The sequence below is a fragment of the Canis aureus genome, chromosome 28 (genome assembly GCF_053574225.1).
Source record: "Canis aureus isolate CA01 chromosome 28, VMU_Caureus_v.1.0, whole genome shotgun sequence".
NCBI classification, from domain to species: domain Eukaryota; kingdom Metazoa; phylum Chordata; class Mammalia; order Carnivora; family Canidae; genus Canis; species Canis aureus.
Genome location: NC_135638.1, coordinates 32,200,418 through 32,220,030, shown reverse-complemented (window position 1 = coordinate 32,220,030; position 19,613 = coordinate 32,200,418). Strand labels below are relative to the sequence as shown.

At 38.0% G+C, this 19,613-nt stretch overlaps 1 protein-coding gene across 5 annotated transcripts in view; it reads right to left on the bottom strand.

Annotated features, from left to right (window-relative positions):
• TOX (thymocyte selection associated high mobility group box) overlaps positions 1-19,613 on the bottom strand; it is a 299,196-nt gene that overhangs the window by 129,466 nt on the left and 150,117 nt on the right. For all 5 annotated transcript variants that reach the window (XM_077876859.1, XM_077876860.1, XM_077876861.1 and 2 more), the window contains one exon: positions 1,072-1,314. In XM_077876859.1, coding sequence (XP_077732985.1) covers positions 1,072-1,314 — 243 coding nt within the window. The remainder of the gene's footprint in view (positions 1-1,071; positions 1,315-19,613) is intronic.

Here is a 19,613-nt window from a genome sequence, read left to right as displayed (position 1 = left end):
TCTCCCTCCCCAACCCTTACCCTTTACATTCATGATTAACAGGAACACCTTCTGAAGTCACTCAAGTTAGACATACACCGTCAAATGATTTCAATTAGGCATAATGTGAATGCCGCCTATCAGAAGCCATATAATATAAGCAAGTTAATCCATTTTTCACTGTGAGCAGTGTTCAGTGACTTCCCAAAATGACAACTATGTTCCATGTACTGTCAAGTGATTGAACAACAGAAACTAAAGAGTGCTAATTAAAAGTCACTGTTAACCTCAAGGAGAGCTTTATGACATGGTAAAGAGTTCTGTCCTCACCCATATGCTCCTGAAAATGCATTTCACTACTTGAGACATAGACAGGGAAATTATTAAGGTTTTAGATGACACACAAATCAGAAGAAAAGATTTTAGGAGAAGTCAGTGTTTCTCAAACACGGAATGCTTGTTAAAAATACAGATCCCTGGACTTCTGGGTAGAGGCTGGAAATTCAATTTTTGCTGGTTTTCCGGACGAACACATTCCCACCAACTTTGGAAAGTACCGAACACTCAAAGATTCATGGGGACAATGGATCCAATAGACTGAGACACTTTAATGGAGATACATTTTGATCACTAGAATTGTACCTCCAAAATAAAAGTGAAAATTGTTTTCAAGCTTGCCTATCCTGTAAATCTGTGGGAAATAAGGGAGAAATCCAGTTGAAGATGTGAGGCTCTCACTCGTAGTGAGAAATCTAGCACTCAATGAGAGGTGGCAGCTTTTAAGATAACTTTTTATGGGAAAGCTAGTAAGACAGTTCAACTTTATGACGGGGCATTCAGTGTCAAACAGTGTTTAGAGCTCTGGGTTATACGTATGAGTGATCAAACATGTAATTAATAGATTTTGCCCTGAATTAAATATAAGATAGAAAAGTACTTCAGGAACTTAAGGAGAACATTTTCTATAGCTAAAACCTTATGCCTCATTTCAGAATCCAGCATTGCTACAATCTAAAGCTTCTCCCATCAAAGCTGACTTTACCCTTGTTATGTCCCTCGCTCCCCACCACAAACTAGTAAACAGATTCTTACCACAGAAATGGAGTTAGTAAGCAGTGCTCCATCCTGTCCCAGCAAATTGGAGACGGTGATTTCAGGTAGGTCCATGTTTTGTGGATGAAATGGTAGCAGGCCATTGTGGTTCATTGGGTGACACAGAGAGTGGTAACCAGGTTCGACTTCATTCACGTGCACCAGTGAGTGGTCGGGGAGGGAAGGAGGAGTGATTGGTGGAATGTTGAAGTCTTCACTTTCCAGGCTTGGACCAGGGTAAGACTGAAAAGACAAGTAATATTGCAAATGATCATTCTCCTTTCTTCCCTATCCCCATGAACAAATACACATGACCCCTTCAGATTATTATTACAAGCAGCATTATAGATCTGGCAAAGGCATTTCAAACACGCAAATTATCCTGCTGTCATTTCACTATATTATGCATGGAGGAAAATTGCCTCAAAGGCATATCTACTTCTTGTATAAAGAGTACTTCCATGAGGCAGTTGTATTTTTCCAAGAAACTGAACTCAAACAGATTTCAAAGGTCCCATTAAAATTTTCCAGAGTTTTAATCTTGCTGAATACCTTTTTTCATGGGAATTGTGAGGAAGGAAGGCAATTTATAAAATTAATGTTTAATCAAACATGTTTCATAGGACTCCCTACTGCTCAGATCATGAGACATAATGAAACGAATTCCAGGAGTTCTGGGGGCAATTGTTTTTGAGTTTTGAAAAGCTGCATGCTCACAACTGACAAAAGAAATATAATTAGTAAAGAAGTGACTTAAGCATGTTGCATTAAGTATGGCTGCACAGAAAGTTTGATATATGGAAAAAAACCATTAAAAGATATTTTTATCGTGAAGATTACATCATCAAAATAAAATGAAGATTGTTTTCTTGGTTTCCGACTATTCACGTCTATTTGATTTTCCTCTAAAAGCTAATATATAATATTGCAGTCATTTAGATTCAGTTAGCTAATTTGAAAGGCAAAATTACATTGACATTGTTATACTACTAATTTGGGAATAAAAGTCAATCAGTAAAATAAAGAACAACATATGTGGGGCTTTTCCTTTTGGATAGTGGCTTTAGATAAAAGAGGTGGGGAGGAGACAAAAAAAAGGAAGTAAAGATTAGACAAGGACGCTCCTGTTTAAAACAGAATGTAGGGGATCCCTGGGTGGCTCAGTGATTTAGAGCCTGCCTTCCGCCCAGGGCGTGACCCTGGAGACCCGGGATCGAGTCCCACATCAGGCTCCCTGCATGGAGCCTACTTCTCCCTCTGCCTGTGTCTCTGCCTCTCTCTCTCTCTCTCTCTCTCTCTCTGTGTGTGTCTCTCGTGAATAAATAAATAAAATCTTAAAAAAAAAAAAAAACCAACAATGTAGTAAACATTGGAAATATGGGGAGGGACTGGCTAATACAACAGTGGTCCCAATTAATAGCAAGGCATAGCGATATTTAGCAGCCCTGTATAGAGCAGGTGTTAAAATAAAAAGGAAACAATTTGTGTCCAGAACATTCTTGCAAGCCTATCTTTCAAATTAAATGTTGTCCTTATAAAGTTTGAGTGCATGGGTAACAGGACTTGCTTGTCTAACAGCACAGAGCCTGCTGAAGTGTGCAAGATTTGAAATGAACAGGCAGAGGGTAGGAGCCAAAGAAAGTAGTATAAGGTATTCATTGGGTGTTCAGCCAATAAGCTTCATGCTCCTGCATCCAAGTGCCTGGGGTTATTTTTTCCAGATGGCGTCTATTTGTCTAACAGAAAGAAAATCTTCAAGTTGCACTTGCTAAATGTTGTACAAGTTTTGATATATTTGTTTAGGGGCTGTCAGAAGACATGATGAAATGAAACGCTACTGGGAACATCTGGAATTGAGACTTGCTCACGTAGAGGCCCTTGTGGGTTAGAGATGGGGGGTAGGTGAAGGAAAACACTGGATTCATCTCAGCAGATAATTGTTCTTAACTATCTGAAGTTTTGCTAAAAAAAAAATCACCAGCTCTAAAAGTTCAGTCATCAAGTAACAAATTTTCCTGTTTATAGTTTAGATCTCTTGTCTGAAAAATATATTCATGGTCACTATCCAAATGATAAGTTTGATTAAATTCTCATTTGCTTGGTATATTTTAGAGCTTGAGTCTATAGATGTAAACCGTCAGTTCCTGGTACAAGCCCTAATTTGAGAAGCATAAAAGATTCTAAGTGGGCAGGTAGGAGGGAGAGGAAGCACGTTTACTGACGCTGGTTTTGTAAAAAGCGCTATATCAGGTCCTTCGACTATGTTGTCTTCACTTAATCGTCAACAATAATCCTGTGTTGGGCTATCATTATCCCATTTTCCTGAAGAGAAAATTGAGAATCAGAATTTAAGTAACTTTGACTCAACTGGTAAACAATCAGCTCAGTATATATGAGGGTGGATACATGCTGTGACATATAAACAGTTTAATTGCTACTATTTTATTAGGTTGAATGATACAAAGTTGTCAATATCAACAAAATTTCATAATTTAAAAGTTAACAGTAGCTTATTAGCTAATCAAGTCTTTTCTTATTCCAGATTCCATCCCAATGCCTATGCCACTAAAATATTTACTCTAAATATGAGCACAAGGATGCATAGCTTGTCTTTGTGTTAACATTTCAAAGGCTCAACTTGTTGATACATCTCTTTTAAGAAGTTAATGATGTCTGTTTGAAACCTTTAAATAAGGTACAGTTAATGCCAGGGATAAAGGAGAAAGATGTTTTTAATTTTATAAATGCTATTAAGCCTCTGAAAGCACTCAGGGATATTCTATCCATGGTATACCATAACATTACATGCCAGAATCTCTTTAGTAGTTAAATCTTAATTTGTGGTGTTTTACAGGAAGGTTTAATTGGTATCACTTTACATTCAGTGATAACAATTGTACTGCAATTTAACAAAACTACATGGTTTATTTTCATGTAATCACATATTAATGCTATTTAATCTATGCATTTATTTACCTAAACCACAGATTCCACAGGTTAACTGGTAACCGGTAGTTATGTGGATCAGGAATTTTAACATCAGGTTACTTAGTAGTTTCTGTTCTCTCACATTAGAAATCATGATCTGGTTATTTGCCATGAGCCTATTACAGTGTAATTGATGCCATAAAAAAGTATCATAATAATTGTATAAATGTCAAAATGTCACAAAACTTGCAAAAACTTCAATGCCAGACCAATTACAAATTAATTTTTTAATGTGGAAGTGAATTAGCTAATTCCTCAGTGTTGATTTCTACAGCATGACATCTTTATTTTAATTTTGAAAAACTTAATAGGAATAAGTTTGACTTAACAATAGTAAGTTATATATTAGGGAAAATCACAGTTTGGGGAGAAACCTATTACAGTAGGATATGATCTAGTGTTTTCCTTATTCCCCATGAAGCTGCCTGGGAAGAACCAGTATTCAATGTTGAATGAATTAACAAATGAATCCCTGAAAGAATGCACAGATGAATCAATGAATGCTAAGATGACTTTTTAAAGGCATGAAATTTGTGAATATAGCGTTGTTATTCCAAGGGTTTGAATACATATGCTGTATTCCCAAGACTTTGCACTGGCCAGCTGACAACATGGCATATAATGCTAATCTCTCAGCGTGTCAGGAAGCCAGACACATCCTGTTAGAGATATAAAGGCTTAAGCAGCCTGAGGAAGGCTGGGGCAGGGTAGTTTGGTGTCCCTCTCTGGCTGCTGATCTGTCCCTTTGAAATGGCTTGAATTGCCATTCTACAGGGACACAGAGGTCCCAGAGGATTTGTAAAGGTGACTTTGGGGTCCCTAGGTTCTCAGAAGTTGTCAGAACCTAGTCCCCACTGCAGGTAGAACATCAGTTAAGGACCTCATAGAAGCCTCAGCTTCACATCAGGATCCCCTGGGAATAGCAGGTGCAATGCCCCAAGCCTGGCCAGCAGCAAGGACCTAATTATCCAAGGGAGAATAGAGGGGATGAGAAGGTATTCTGAGCACAGGAAGAAGGATGACTACCAAGTCAAAGCTAAGGCCACCCCAGGGTGACACAGTGGACCTAATACACTTGTCTACTGACTGAGGGGCCTTTTCTGGCTTGGGCTTATTTTCTTCCTATGAGTCTCAGGAAGGGTAGGAGTTTCAAGTATTTTTTCACTCCACAGCTGTCTCAGGACCAATGATCCTTTTTAAGACCTGGCTTATCCCATGAGATACAGGACTATGCTCTTTTTTTTTTTTTCCTTCCTTTCTTTCTTTTTTCCCCTAAGCCTCAATTAGAGACCAGTGAGTCAATTGCAGGTCCTCTGAGGACCTTTAGGGCTGAGGTTCCAGAGTAGAATTCTGGAGGAGAACAGGAATGGACTTGCAAGGTGGTATCATATTCCTTACCACCCTTTAGAGTGCCTTTTACCCCTCCCAACACAGAGATGAGAATCTTATCAGCAGCCTGAGTCATACAGCTTGCCTTCTCCCCAAGGAAGGATAAAAGTCAATGGTGACGATCTATGCAAATAGAGAAAAAGTATTTAGGGATAGTAGCATGAAGTTCTAGCCAGTACTTTTAGTTTTATCTTGGATCTTCTCTAGGTTAATGAAAGGTAAATTGGAAACAAAGAAGCATGCAAGGTGATTTTTCTCTAAATAGTAGCCAGGCTGCATGATCTAAGTGATTCAAATAACTCAAAATTATATTATTGCTACTTAACCAGACTCTCTCTGGTCTTCAGCTACTCACTGGTCCTAGATGCAGGAGAGTAGTACTGCTACTATCGCTGGTGCTGGGATACACCGTAGGGCAGCTCTACTTTGCAGGAGGTGCTGTGCATCCTTGTGTGACCAGGGAACAGAAGCCAAGAGTCATGGAACATGTGGGTTGGGGTGGGCTGTACTATCACAAGGCTTGGCTAACTCTGTAATACATATGAACTTTTCAAGGCCACAACGGGACTGTTGGAAGCATAAAGTAGTAACTTCAAAATATTATCATCCTCAAGAGAGTATTTTCATGGTTCTAAATAGTAAATTCAATGGCTGTTTCAAGTCATTGTCTTAAACCCTCATCATCAGCATTTGCATGTTTAGCTTATAAAGTGCTACATCTTTCTGTGATGAGGAAGGGATGGATTTTTGGATTGGTTGAGAATACTCATTTGATTTTTCCAGGGACTAATAAGAATGGCCAAGAGCATATTGGAAGGAATGGAGACTTTGGACTCTAGTAGACAGGAACTGCATCTAGGTGCTCTGCATCTAGGAGTGGGTTCTGAGGCAATCTTCTTACTCAGTTTCAAAACCTGCTTCAAGGGATGCTTTTGAGCATTCAAAGCAAAAAAAAAAAAAAAAAGATTGGTAAAAAGCCTGATAACCTACCTCTGCAACATAGAATTTCTTGATAAATAATAGCTTTAGCATAGCTCCGGTTAATATTAAATACATTTATACATCCCATGGATTGGGTCATGGCCAAGAAAACAAACAACTACAGATACTACAGGAGGGGATTCAGACATCGTTATGAAGGCATTTCAGTGTACTTACCATTGATCAGAACACATATTGAAACGGAGCGTAGCCCCACTCAGACATAATGTGTTTATTTAATTGCCCCCCATAAATAGCTAAGATCAAGTTTTGCCTTTATTTTAATGGAATTAAATTGCACTTTCGAAATGAAAGAAGAAATGAGAGAGTGGGCAACAGTGAACAGACAAGGGTTGCTGAAGAGCTTGGAAGACGATGACTAAATGAGCCAAGGGCCATAGCTCTGCTTTGTCAGGGAGCCGTGCAGAGAGACTGGCAACCTTGACTGGGGGCCTTCTGGCAGTTCCACTCCTACTGGCCTTAGGAAAAGGCTGCTGAACTCGTGAATCAAAATTTCAGTGTCTAAATCTGCAACAAGAGCTATACTTCCTAACACACTGCCTTACGCTGTAGAAAGGCCGCCTTCCCTGGAAGTTTTGGCAAGAAGGCAAAATTGCCAATCAGATGGATTGTATTTGAGTTTGAATCAAGAGACTGGGTTATAGGAAAGGAATAGAGGATCCTTCCAGTCTCTTTTGGTTTGATCTCCTTGGAGGCTTTTCCAGCCCTTTGACTGAAGCTCCAGTTAAAACCTGCCCAGGATCCCTATTTTAGTGACAAAGGAAAGGAAATGTCTCACCTGGTTTCTGGAAGATTTCATTCCCCCCCACCCCCCACCCCCCATCTGTTTAATTACATACTCACATTCCTTCTTAATCATATTGCTTAACATATTCCATGACCTGGGTATCCTGTTTACATTATTTTCTCGTTCTGCAGTTCACATTTCCTTTTGCTACAGCCTGTTCTTATTTTTTATTCTTATTCGACATTATTGCATCTGGAAGTGGGATGTTAATTAGGATGAGCTTACTTTTGACTACAGAGAATTCATGTCTTCATACCGTCTAGATAGAGTGTTAATATATGCTGACCAGGAACGAATAATGGGAACTCTCTTCTGGACTTCGCTTTTTCTTCTCTTTTTAAAATCTGGTTTCTCTACCAGAGGAGCCTTGTCTTTGTGGGTCTCCGTCCACATATTGCAATCATTATACAGAGCACTCGATCTTTGGTGACAAGAAGTCCCATAACTCAGAAGAATTCAAAAGATATCATCTTGTACATATCTTTAAATTATGTGATGGCTTCATGCAATCATGCATACACTGAAAATATGGCTATGGTTATAACGTTGTAAAATATGTTTCTCATATAGATCTTTATTTGAAAGATAAATAAATAGCACTGCCATCACGTGTATATGGAATTCCTTAATTTTTAATCTGTAACATAATTCCTGAAATTTCAAGATACAAAAATACCACTGTTTAAATGTGTTTCCTCTTTTACTGAAAATTCACATTGCCTGATTCAAATAACTAAATGGAAAGCAGAGTCAACCACAGAGTGATTAAATGATTAATGATTAGAAAAGTGATTAAAAAAAGAAAAATGATAAGCTTCCTCTATCTGTTTTCAGAAGTTAAGACATTGCATGTAATGGTGATTTCTCTCAAAAGAGTTTAAACAGCATCAACATTATCTCCAATTTCTTTTGAGAAGACCTTCAGAAGTAGGTATTTTTCAGATTCTTTTGTCTCTGCATGAACAAGGGTTGATAGCTTGAGACTATAATGTATTACTGTGCAAAGCTTCGGTCTGTTACATAAATCATCTTAACACTCAGCAAGAATTGTCCAACAGTGCCATTGATGTGCTCAAGCCAATGATCCTGCAAACAATTTTTTTGTCTTTCTTCACATGTTAGACAATAGCAATAAATCATCTTCATTTAAAAACACACAATGTACTAATTTTTCAAGCAACAGTTATCAAAATGCAATTTTTTTGGTAGAAAGTACAATATTTATTTCATTTGTGCTCATTAATTTTTTTGTACCCTGTGTTAAATAAAAGACAATGGGCACCTCATCAGCCATCGAAGCATTTTCTGTGTACCTACTATGTGTAAGGCATCCTGCAAAGCATGACTTGAGATACAAAGAACTATAAGATGCAGTTTATTATAAAGCAAGTGAATTAGAAGATATATAAAAACTGAGGTTCCCAATAAAAAGCGTGTTGAAAGTGTCAAGTATAAACAACAATGGAATCACTTGAAGCTGGGATGATGAAGGGATTGTTACAAGCAGATTTACCCTGATAACCAGGCCTGAATATTAGACACTTCTGCCGAAATGCAATATGTGATCAAGGAGGATCACAAAACCAACAAATGAGCAAGTTTGGACAGTGTGCCAAGAAGTTCCAACAGCAAGGTCAGGTCTTCTAAGAACACTTCAAGAGCAAGACTGGTCCCACTGACCAAAACAGACTTTGGGGTGTGGAGCCCAATTCAGTCCTCTGTTGAGACTGGTTTTAACTGGATTGTGGGGTTTTTTGTTTTGTTTTGTTTTGTTTTATAATTGAAACCCAATGTGTAAAGGCTGAATGAAACCAGAAACCTGCGTTGACTTGAGGCCGCCCCAGTGAATGTCTGACATTAGCTCTTCTTAGGACCAGGATTGGTTGAACTTCAGCTCCATTAATAGAGACAGAAGCTTTGAGGATTCGGGGTCCTGGGGCAGTGAGCCAGGCACCCTAAGATCAGGGGTGGGTGGGGCAAGGTAGTCTAATACTTGGGTGCATCAGGGCTGATGCTAGGGCCACCTCTCCAAAGACTTCCAGAAAAGTCCTTAGCATTTACATATGGGTGTTTCTCCTGCCATACTTCATTATGATACTGAAGTGGGGAAGTGGGGAAGATTTATTTCCTCTCAGTATTGTTTGGAGGCCTATATGGGTCTCCAAGCTGCATTTAAAAAAAAAGAAAGATTTATTTGAGAGAGAGAGAGATTGAGAAAGAGAGAGAGAGAGAGAGGGCAAGAGGAAAGAGGGGCAGAGGGAGAAGGAGAGAATGTCAAGCAGACTCCCCACTGAGCCAGACCTGGGGTTCTATCCCTCCTGAAATCATGACCTGAGCTGAAATCAGGAATCGGAGGCTTAACCCACTTAGTCACCCAGATGCCTCTCCAAGCTGCACTTTTAGGGGACACTTTAAAACCAAGTGTTGTGTGCTGTTGTCATATGGGCCTTCCCTTTGGCTAAACAAACAAACAAAACACAAACACAAAAAGCAAATTTCTGGGAAATAAATAACGTACTCCCCCCACAAGCCACAACCCACACACGAATGATTAGGAAGAACAGATCAAGGTGCACAGGATACTTCTGAAACCCTAGTGGGGGCCCAAGGATGTTCTTCCGATAACAGGTATCATTCCATATTGGGTGTTTAAAAGGGTGGTTAAAACATTTAAATTTTATTGTTTAGCATACAATTTTATGTACAAAGGCAGCTATGATTTTTTTTAGTTTTCAGAGGTTTTCAACTCTCATACTGAGTTCATATATTCTGAGATTCAGCTTACACATTTTTGCTTTATTTTATAAATAATTTGTTAATGAAAAGAAGTCACTCTTAGTCCACCCACTCAGAATAATACCCCACTATTAAAACATGTGCATCTTGCAAGATTCTTTATATTTCATATTTGTTATTTTGTTTCAGGTTTTTATTTTAAAAGTCAGATCACAGAGCTCTGATTATGAAGCTAGAAATGCTATATGCAAATCTCAGCTGATTGCTTAGTAGGTATAAGTCCCTACTTCCTCTAAGCCTTGGTTTCCAAATCTGTAAAATGGGGATGACAATTGTATTCAATTTTTTAAAGGTAATCAGGATTAAATGAGGTGATATAAATAATCTGAGTAATATACTGGCTCACGAGAGCAATCAATACATGTTAGCTACATTATCATTTTTTATTATTGTCATTATCCCACCATATAATTTAATCTGATCACTGAAAATGAATCATGAAGAATTTCCCATGCCCATTAATATCTTTTACATTATGGTTTAAATGGCTGTACATTATATTGTGGTGTGCATGTTCTATAATTTATTCTATTAGTTCCCAATTACCAAACATTTAGGGTGTTTCTGATTTTTCTGTTATGAACCACATTCTGATGAATAGCCTTATGCATTTTTTCTTGGAATAGTGTTCTGGAGTTCTATGTTTATGCTCAAATGGAATTACACAGAATGCTCGCTCAGGAGAAGACCTTGAAGACTATGCCTCCACTCTGCACATACGTAAAATGAGGTCCAAAGAGGTTCAATGATTTGCTTGTATTTAGAAAACCAGTTGGGCAGAGAGGAGACCCAGAGTATAATTACGGATTTATTTTTTTTATTCATATAATAACTAAATAAAATGCATTGGATTTTAATATACCATCTTAAAAACATTTATAGTCTTTAAGCTTTAATACATTTTCTTTAAAAAAAAAAATCTGTGTTAAGTTGATTTTTGCTTATGGTCAACTTCTATTTGCTAAATTATGTGCAGACATCCAGGATGGAGTTGAGCCTTCAGTGCTGGCCTATTATTATATATACATATTTTATTTTATATATATGTATATATAAAAAACATATTGTATGTGTTTATGGCCATTCTTTTCATTTTTGCCCGTTGCGTAGAAATCAGTAAATGTTGGGTATGTAGACTCACATTCTTCCTAAAGATCAGCAGAGAGAACTAAACAGATGGTCTAAGTTTTTAGTTTATTCCTCCCTCAATCAAAGGGGCCAGGAAAAGGAAAGAGAGGCTCCTGTTCCTACTCATAAGCAATTCCTACTTTTTGGACCTTAAACTGGGAAGCAATTCCAAGTGGACCCCTGGATATTTGAGGCTTTTCGCACTTCCTAAGGTCTTTGCTAGAAAGAAAGCTTAAACTGAAGTGGAGCTGAAGATAGGGGAATGGAAGAGTCAAAAAAAAAACAAAAAAAAAACACAGAAGTTGAACAGTTGGAGATAATTCCTTCAGTTTAATGAAGATTAAACTCTGGTCTTCAGTTACCCAGAAGTGGGATCTTGGGGAAGAGCGGTGGGAGGGGTCTTCTATGGGGAGACCTCTTATACTTTGTTTACCTCTTGGAGGAGAAAAGGAAAAGTGTGAAGGATGGGAAAAGCGTACTGGACCTATATAAGAGTAGTGAGAATTCAGTGGTGGCAAATGGGTGGGAAAGGCTGGAAAAGACTGGGAGGAAGGAATAATCACTGCATAAATAAAAGAACCAGGCACTGTGGAAAACACCTCACCTTTGTGCAGCTTGTATGTGTGTTCAAACAAGTATGAAATGTGAGACCAAAACTGGAATATGAAATTGCTGCTTTGATTGGTCACCGGATAGTCAAACTTATGCAATTTAATTTGTTCGACCTAATATCTTCCAGAATATTCCCACACACATAACAGTGCTGAGCGGTTATATCAACCAAGGTGGTTGAGGTTAGCCCGTCAACATCTTGACCTTAAAGTTCTAAAATAAAATGAAGCCTCGCTGAGCAAGGATGGAATTTGATTTGGGCATTAGGCCTTGCTAGGCCAACATCTTAGCTCTGATATTTACTAGCTTTGTGCCGTTTGGCCAATCACTTTACCTCTGTCATCCTCACCAAACTGTTGTTAAGGATTAAATGAGATAATGTATGCAAAGCTTTTGCTTAGTTCCTTGCCAGACACTGGGAGCTGCCAACTGACAGCTTTTATTACTATTATGGAATCTAATTCATTCATTACCTTGGGGATAGAGGAATGCTAACCTAAACTTCTAGCCAAGCAGAAGCTTCCGACTAATACTTACCATTGTCTTGACAAGTAAGAACTTTAAATGGAGTCAGCATAAGAAAAAAAGCTCAGGAGTCACAGAACAGAGGAATCCAGGCTTCCCTGAAGGCAACTTCCATCTGGGGCTGCCAGCCCTGCCCCACCCCACCCCTGCAGTCCATGACTAGCCCCTGAACCCATTCCTTCAAGGCCACTCTGCTTTGGGCATTCAGAAAATAGCAACTCACGGTAGGTTTTTAGCTCTTCCTGAAGGAGAGCCTTCTGAAATGCAAGGAGACCCAGTTGCATACAGGGAAGCCTTCATTCCTGGTCTCAAATGGTGGCCATCAATGAGTTTCAGATCAGCCCATTCCATTTGAATAATTTAATGACAGGACTGAGGAGTCATTTGTTTGACTCTGCTTGCAACAGCAACAATGATCCCAGTGTATAAATAAGTAGCGAGCAATGTATGGAGACAATTTTCCAAGACAGTCATCAATTAATTTCAAACCATCAGGGTTATAGTTATAAATTTTTATATCAAAACTGTGAAATAACACAGATCAGAAAAAACACAGGAGAAAGAAAAAAAAAACACGGATAGACATAAAGATTAAACTGAAACCGTGTGTTTCTGGGAAGTCTAGCTAAGTCTGCTCCCAAACCGAGGAACTGAAACTGCAAAGGGAAACTTGACACTTTTTTTAAAAGGTGTTTAGGTGGCAGCTGAGGATATGTAGAAGGAGGTCTCAGGAGAGATACGGGTGGGTGGAAGAAAACCTCAGCTTTTCCAAGCCTCAGTGTTCTTATGCTAAAAATGGGCAAAATCTTTTCTACTTGACATATTGGCATAATAAAATTTTAGTGTTTGTTTAGAACAATCTGTGTCTTGGAAATGGAGCTGGCATAGACAGATGACATCATTCAACATATCTCTATTCTTAACTTGAAATACCATACCTATTTTTTAGACATTCTTTAGTGACAGGTTTGCTATAATAAGTGCCAGACAAAAAAATCTAGCATGTTATATATTGCAAAACTTCACAGGAAGGATCATTTAGCTTTTCATAATTGTTCATATGCTAAAGAAAAAAATCTACAAAGTACAATTTCGTACAAGCCAATGGGCTGCTCTCAAAATGTAGTCAGTGCCACTGCAGAACTGGTGAGGTGGTGTCCTGGAGTCACAGCACCCCTTCCCAGTGCCAAAATGTCTTGGTGTCACTTGACAGTTGCCCACCGAACAAACCGTCCTCCAGGAGATGAAGCTCGGTGTTTTCTGAGAATCTGGTTTATACCACCAATGCTATAACACTCAGACATTTTCATCGTTTTTATCACTGAAATGCATTTTCCTAATGCTTGAAAAAATATACTATTAGATAATTATCATAAAATTCTCAAGCATACTCAGCAACAAACATTCATTTTGTGAAATAAAAAATGAGTCTTATATTCACAAATCCCACAGCTTGGAAATGTATATGATACACAACATTTAACCTGTCAGCTGCCTCATTAGTATCAATGAGTGGGAACTGGCAATCAGTAGATGGTGTGCTCTACATGTGTTTATGTTTTAAAATGTTCCCAAAATAGCTCTGCCTGAGAGGTTGATATAAAACACTTCAACTGGACAAATGAATTTCAGTTTAAATCTTATGGTCTGCTTAAACTTTTTTGAGGAATCCATGTTTCTTCTGTAACTGATCATTTATAGCTAATGGAGTCAATACCCCTCTAATGATAATAATGATGATAATAATGATAAAAACTGGCTAGATAAAAAGTCATCTAAATTTCAATCATACCTATATGTAAATGATCAAGAAAATACTCAGGGAGACTGATGTGTGTTTGACTACCAAGAGTCCTAAGATATATATTTGTATGGCGCCCGTGTTCAGAATCCATACAGCTATTAAGACATTTTTATAAACTGTAAGAAATATGTGAGCTATTTCAAGATATAATTCTGAAAAACAGACTTCCATGTAAGAAGCCAATTTAGGAAGAAAACAACATAAACAATAGTAACTTGTGTGCTCAAGTGAAGCATCTTTTTAATTTTGAGTAATGAAGATGTCAAGCCAAATGCTAGAGTAGTTTAACTTAATTAGGTGGCCTATTTTTCCAGGCATCCTTTCATTTCCCATTGAAAACTCAGCTTGTATGCAAGGCAACAAGAGCAATTTTGTCTGTAATGAATACCTCCGGGACTGCGCAGAGTAATCATTTGAGTGTTATGCTGAAGACTGGTTTGAGTAACTAGTTTGGGCTTGTTAAGATGCCAGACTTTGTTGGACTAACTAGATGACTCAAAGCATGGCGGCTTTGCCATTTTATTGGGTCAATGGTCAAAAAGTCAAGTTGACTTTACTCCTGAAATTTCTGCCAAAAGGAACCAATCTAAAAATAATTGGTCTAATTTATAGTTCAAATTTATGTCACAATCATGGACATTTTATGACCCATAGTCAAGAGATTTTTTTTCCAAAAATGCTCTTTAAAATATTATACCTTCTAGGCCCTTTTTTCATACCTCATTTACACTTGAACCTGGAGTATTTTCTTACTAGAAAAACATGTAATTAAAAATATATAGCTTTCAATACGTTTGTAGATCTCAAGACACTGTGATTCTAACAGTAGATTAAAGAAATTAATGTACAGAGGAGCTTGGAGAGTCCTTATTGGTTCCACTGCCATTGTATTGCTTATGACAAATAGCAGTACAATAATTATTGTAGGAATAACTGCCTTTTACCATCTAGCTTATTATCACATTAATTCTTTGAGTCTTGTACTTGAAATGATTGCCTTAGGAGATGGGAGGGGTGGTGCCTTTTGTTAACATGGTGAGGTATCAGTGACCTAGGTGGAGAGAAGCTACTGGAATGCAATGGGTAGGTCCAAATTTACTAAATGGCTGCTGTGCAGGACTGAAAATCATCACAAAGAGTTAGAAGACCTAAAAGAGTTAATGTGATTTTTAAAAAGGTACATAAAATATTTTAATTGCTTATTCATCTTCCAACAAATAATAGCGCATATTTCTGATGTCAGACACACTAGGCCCAGGAGATCCAGGGAGAAGCAGGGGCCAGTCCTATCCTCAAGAGCTCATAATCACATGGGAAAGGCAAGGAAATGGGTGCCAATTCTAGTACACTACATGCCATGGAGGGGCAAATATGTACTTCGGTACCTCCGACTATACACTGGAGAGGCAAGGAGGTGTGTGAGGAGGAAAGAGACATGGATCATTTGGCAACAGAGAGCAGAGAAATGGAAAGGTGAAAGTGAGGAAAGATGAGAGAAGTTAAGGAGAAACTGTGAGCCTGGGGCCTAAGCAATAATTATGTAGAAGGGAAGAGGAGACAGATTCAAAAGTTATGCCAAAAAGTAGAATCAACACTAACTAGTGATAAGGGAGACTCTTCAAATCTCTGTCTTGATGACTGAGTAGATGGTGTTAAGTCTTAGGACTACAGGCAATAGAAAAAGAAGAAGAAGAAGAAGAGTTTGAGCTGCAGTCAGAAACAGATGCCCAGTGGTGTTAGAAATCACACCTGAAACTCACATGAGAGGACTGCCCTAAATATATGGATGCCCTTCAACTTTTCTATTCAAAATATGTGATATGAAATGTATGTTAAATGCTTAGTTTTAAGATTCCAGGGGAAAACTGCTTGTATTTTATCATTGTCATGTTTTAATCTTGAGATCTGAGGGCCAGGTAAGAGAGAGGATTTCAGTGGAGTGAAGAGAAAAGAAGCAGAGTGAAATCTGATCACAACCTGAAATAATCTAAAATCAGATCTCACATCAGGACACTTAATATTTAGGGTTTAGGATGATGCTCAGAATTAACAATAAAAATTAGTTCAAGCTTAAAGGATAACTATTCTTGGAGATAAGGAGGAAGGAGAGGAGGAGAGTAAGAAGAAAGGAGGATGGGAGGAAAGGGTTAGGAAGCCAGGGGATAGTGATGGAAACCAAACAGAAGGAAATGGTTTAGCAGAATGAAGCCAAGGTCAAGTAAGAAGTGATTGATTGAAAATATGGTTCAATTAGGTAGTCTTCTTAAGAATTTAGCTTCTCTAAGACCTGACACTAGAAAAATCTTCTGATTCCCCCATCAAGTGATTATTTCTTGTATAAAAAAAAGTCAGTCCTTCACTACCTTTTTCACACAGTACCCCAATTGAGGAATGGATGAGAATGTTTCTGCATCCAGAGAAGGTGAGCAGGGGAACATGTTGCCAGTTTGGGTGGAAAGCTCAGAATGAACAGGTAGCTATGGAAAATGATATTCTGGACACTTTCATAGAAGAAGAGAGAATGAGAAAAAGTAATGGCACATATACTCAAAACTAAACATAAATAAATAACCTTTGTGCCATAAAAAGTTTCAACCAAGAGAATCAGACTCCTCTTCTGTTTCCTTTGATGTAGTTAATTCAAATGAACACTTACATCTTGAGTAGAATCACATATGAGGAGCTACCAAAGGTACACTAATTCTAGGGGCTAGAGAAAGGGGCTTGAGTCTTTTCAGGGAAAGAGAAAGGCCTGACAGCGTGAGTCTGAGTGGGCTCAGAAGATTCTAGAGAAGATTCAGAGCTAAGTTGGGAAGCCCAATCCCTTCCTGCCTTGCTGTTGTGTGCTCTGCCATTTTGGTCATTTTGGTCAGACGTGACAGGTTAAGAATGAGAAAGATGGGAGTTTATGAAGGACTGTTGGCCACTCTTCATGTATGGCTTTCCTTTCTTTAGCATGCTCACATATTCCCACAAACTACTTGGGTGTGTGTCGGGGGAATCTGCAAGTTCATGAGGAATTAAGCGACATGGGCCCCCTTAGCCAGAGTCTGGGAACACACTAAAAAATCTTGTATCACATGCTTCTAATTCTATGCAGAGTAAAAAAAAAAATAAATGGGGTTTATATTAAAGTACTGAGTGGGGCCCTGGATAGCTCATTCAGTTAAGCTTCCAACTCTTGATTTTGGCTCAGGTCATGATCTCAGAGTTGTGAGATCAGGCTCCGTGCTGGGCGTAGAACCTGCTTGAGATTCTCAATCTTCCTCTCCTTCTGCCCCTCCCTCAGCCCCAGCTGCACACTCTCTCAAAAATAAAATCAAGTACTGAGTGGCCAGCACACTTATAACTAGTTATTAGAGGAGAAAAGAGTCAATATTCCAAGAATGGGGCCAGGGAGAAGTGGAAATGTCATGGGTTTTTATTGCATATTTGTCAGGCTTATTATAAGGTAGTATACTCAATTTAAAAGCTGCCTATCAATTACAAAACTGTATGCAAAAAAATTTAAGGATTTGTATACACTAGCTTAAGAGGTATAGAATGCATGCAGTAGATAGTGCCAAAGAGGCCTTTGGGACCGTCTAAAAGAATATCATTAATTTTTACAGTGTACTTCCATTTCTGGAACCATTCCAGCATTGGCTTTCTATAAAAATCATTTCAAGTTTAGAATTATGCTATTTGCTCGCAGCAACATCACAGGCACAGTACTGTACCATATGTTGCTACTTAGCAACTTAGTCTGTAAGTCCCAAAGCATGTACTGATTTGAAAATTGAACAGGAATTATAATTGTTGAGTGATGCTATGAGGCAAGTTGTCTTGGATTACTAAACTATGCAGATGTTTGATGTTATGTAGGAAAAGGAATAAAACTATTTTTTTTTCCTGTAAGATGACTAAAATCCTATTTATGGTTGCCGAAAGGGGTAAATTGATTAAAATTCCCTAAAAGAATACCAGGTAATGAATTTTTGAACACACCATATTACAGTAAACAAAAGGAATGTTAAGTGTAAAATTTAGCTAAGGCCATTCAACTTATGTAATTTGCAAAGTTTATTCCCCCCAGAGTATGTATTATCTTGCATTAGTCTAATTTTTAAAGTAGCACATTCTAAAAACATTTTCATATGTGCTACATTATTAAAAAATAGTTTGCTTCTGGCACACAAACCTGCCCTATCTTTACAAAGCCCCAAAAGTATTTGGGGCTCTTTACTCTTTCATTAATTATCACTGATATTTAAAATATTCTTAGTAACTCCTGATTGAAATATTAAAAGGAATAATGTTAGTTGTTTGATTTTAGTCAGGGCTTAATAGTATCCATTGTATTTGAATTTAAAAATCTAAGGAGCCAAGTTGTTATGATGTATATGCTTTGAATTTCCAATCCTTTATCCAAAAGTCTTTAAGACGGACATAATGATTCTCTGAAAGGGAGCAGCTGCTTTATAACAGCAATCATTTATTGAGTTTGTGTTTCTACTGTTTCAAACAAATTCAATTAGCCCTTACACTTCAAAACCCTAAAGGCACCAAAGAGATGATACTGGGTTGCTTTAATCTAATAGTAATACTAAACTTGTCAGTACAGTTTGGGGATTGATGGTTAGAAGAAAATTAATAGTAACATTTTTCATTTTTTAATCAAACAGTCCTATTCACAACTACCTATGGATCTCTGAGGCTACTTAGCCGAATGAATTCAGTGAAGTGAGAATTGTAAATCCAAGCTCAGCCTTCCAAAGGTATTCTGAAAGTGATCAACTCAGTTGAATGGAAGGAAATGGAGTCCGGATCTTTGAACTGAATGATGACCTTCTCGTCTGGACAATATAGTGTAGCTTCCAGAATGTCTGCCAGAGAAGGCAGTGATCGTAATGACTTCGAAATGCAAAGTTCATGGAGAGGCAGGCTTGCCTCTGTTTTGAGTTAAGCACGAGACATTTTGTTCTTAGAGAAATTTCAAAGCTTCACAAAGTGCGCCCTTAACATATACATTAGATTAATTCACTGACAACCACCATGAAAAAAAAATATATAGAAGTTTTATTTTTGTTCTCTATGCCCTCACCCATCCCAGCTATCAAATCTCTTTGGGCAGCTCTGGAGGCTTTAAAAAACTCCTATGTTAGAGTTTATGCCATAGTTACCGATACATGAAACTTCAAACAGCCATGGTTTGGCTATTCCAGAAAAAAAAAATTCAAATCTACAAAATGCTCCTATGAACTCTCCCTCGCTTGTACTTATCCATTTATTTATTTTTGCTCACAGTGTCCTTACAGATTACCTTATGCTGGCACCGTGGGGCGGTTATAATTTTGCTTTAAATGCCCTCACCAGATTAAAGGGCCTGGTCTTAAGTGCCTAAAAATAAATAGCCCAGAATTTACTTTTATAAATGTAACCATTTACATTTTCATTGGATTTTTGTTGTCACTTCTCATGATGAAATACCTCGTCAACCATTCCCAGTGAAAGGGCTACAAACATGCTCTT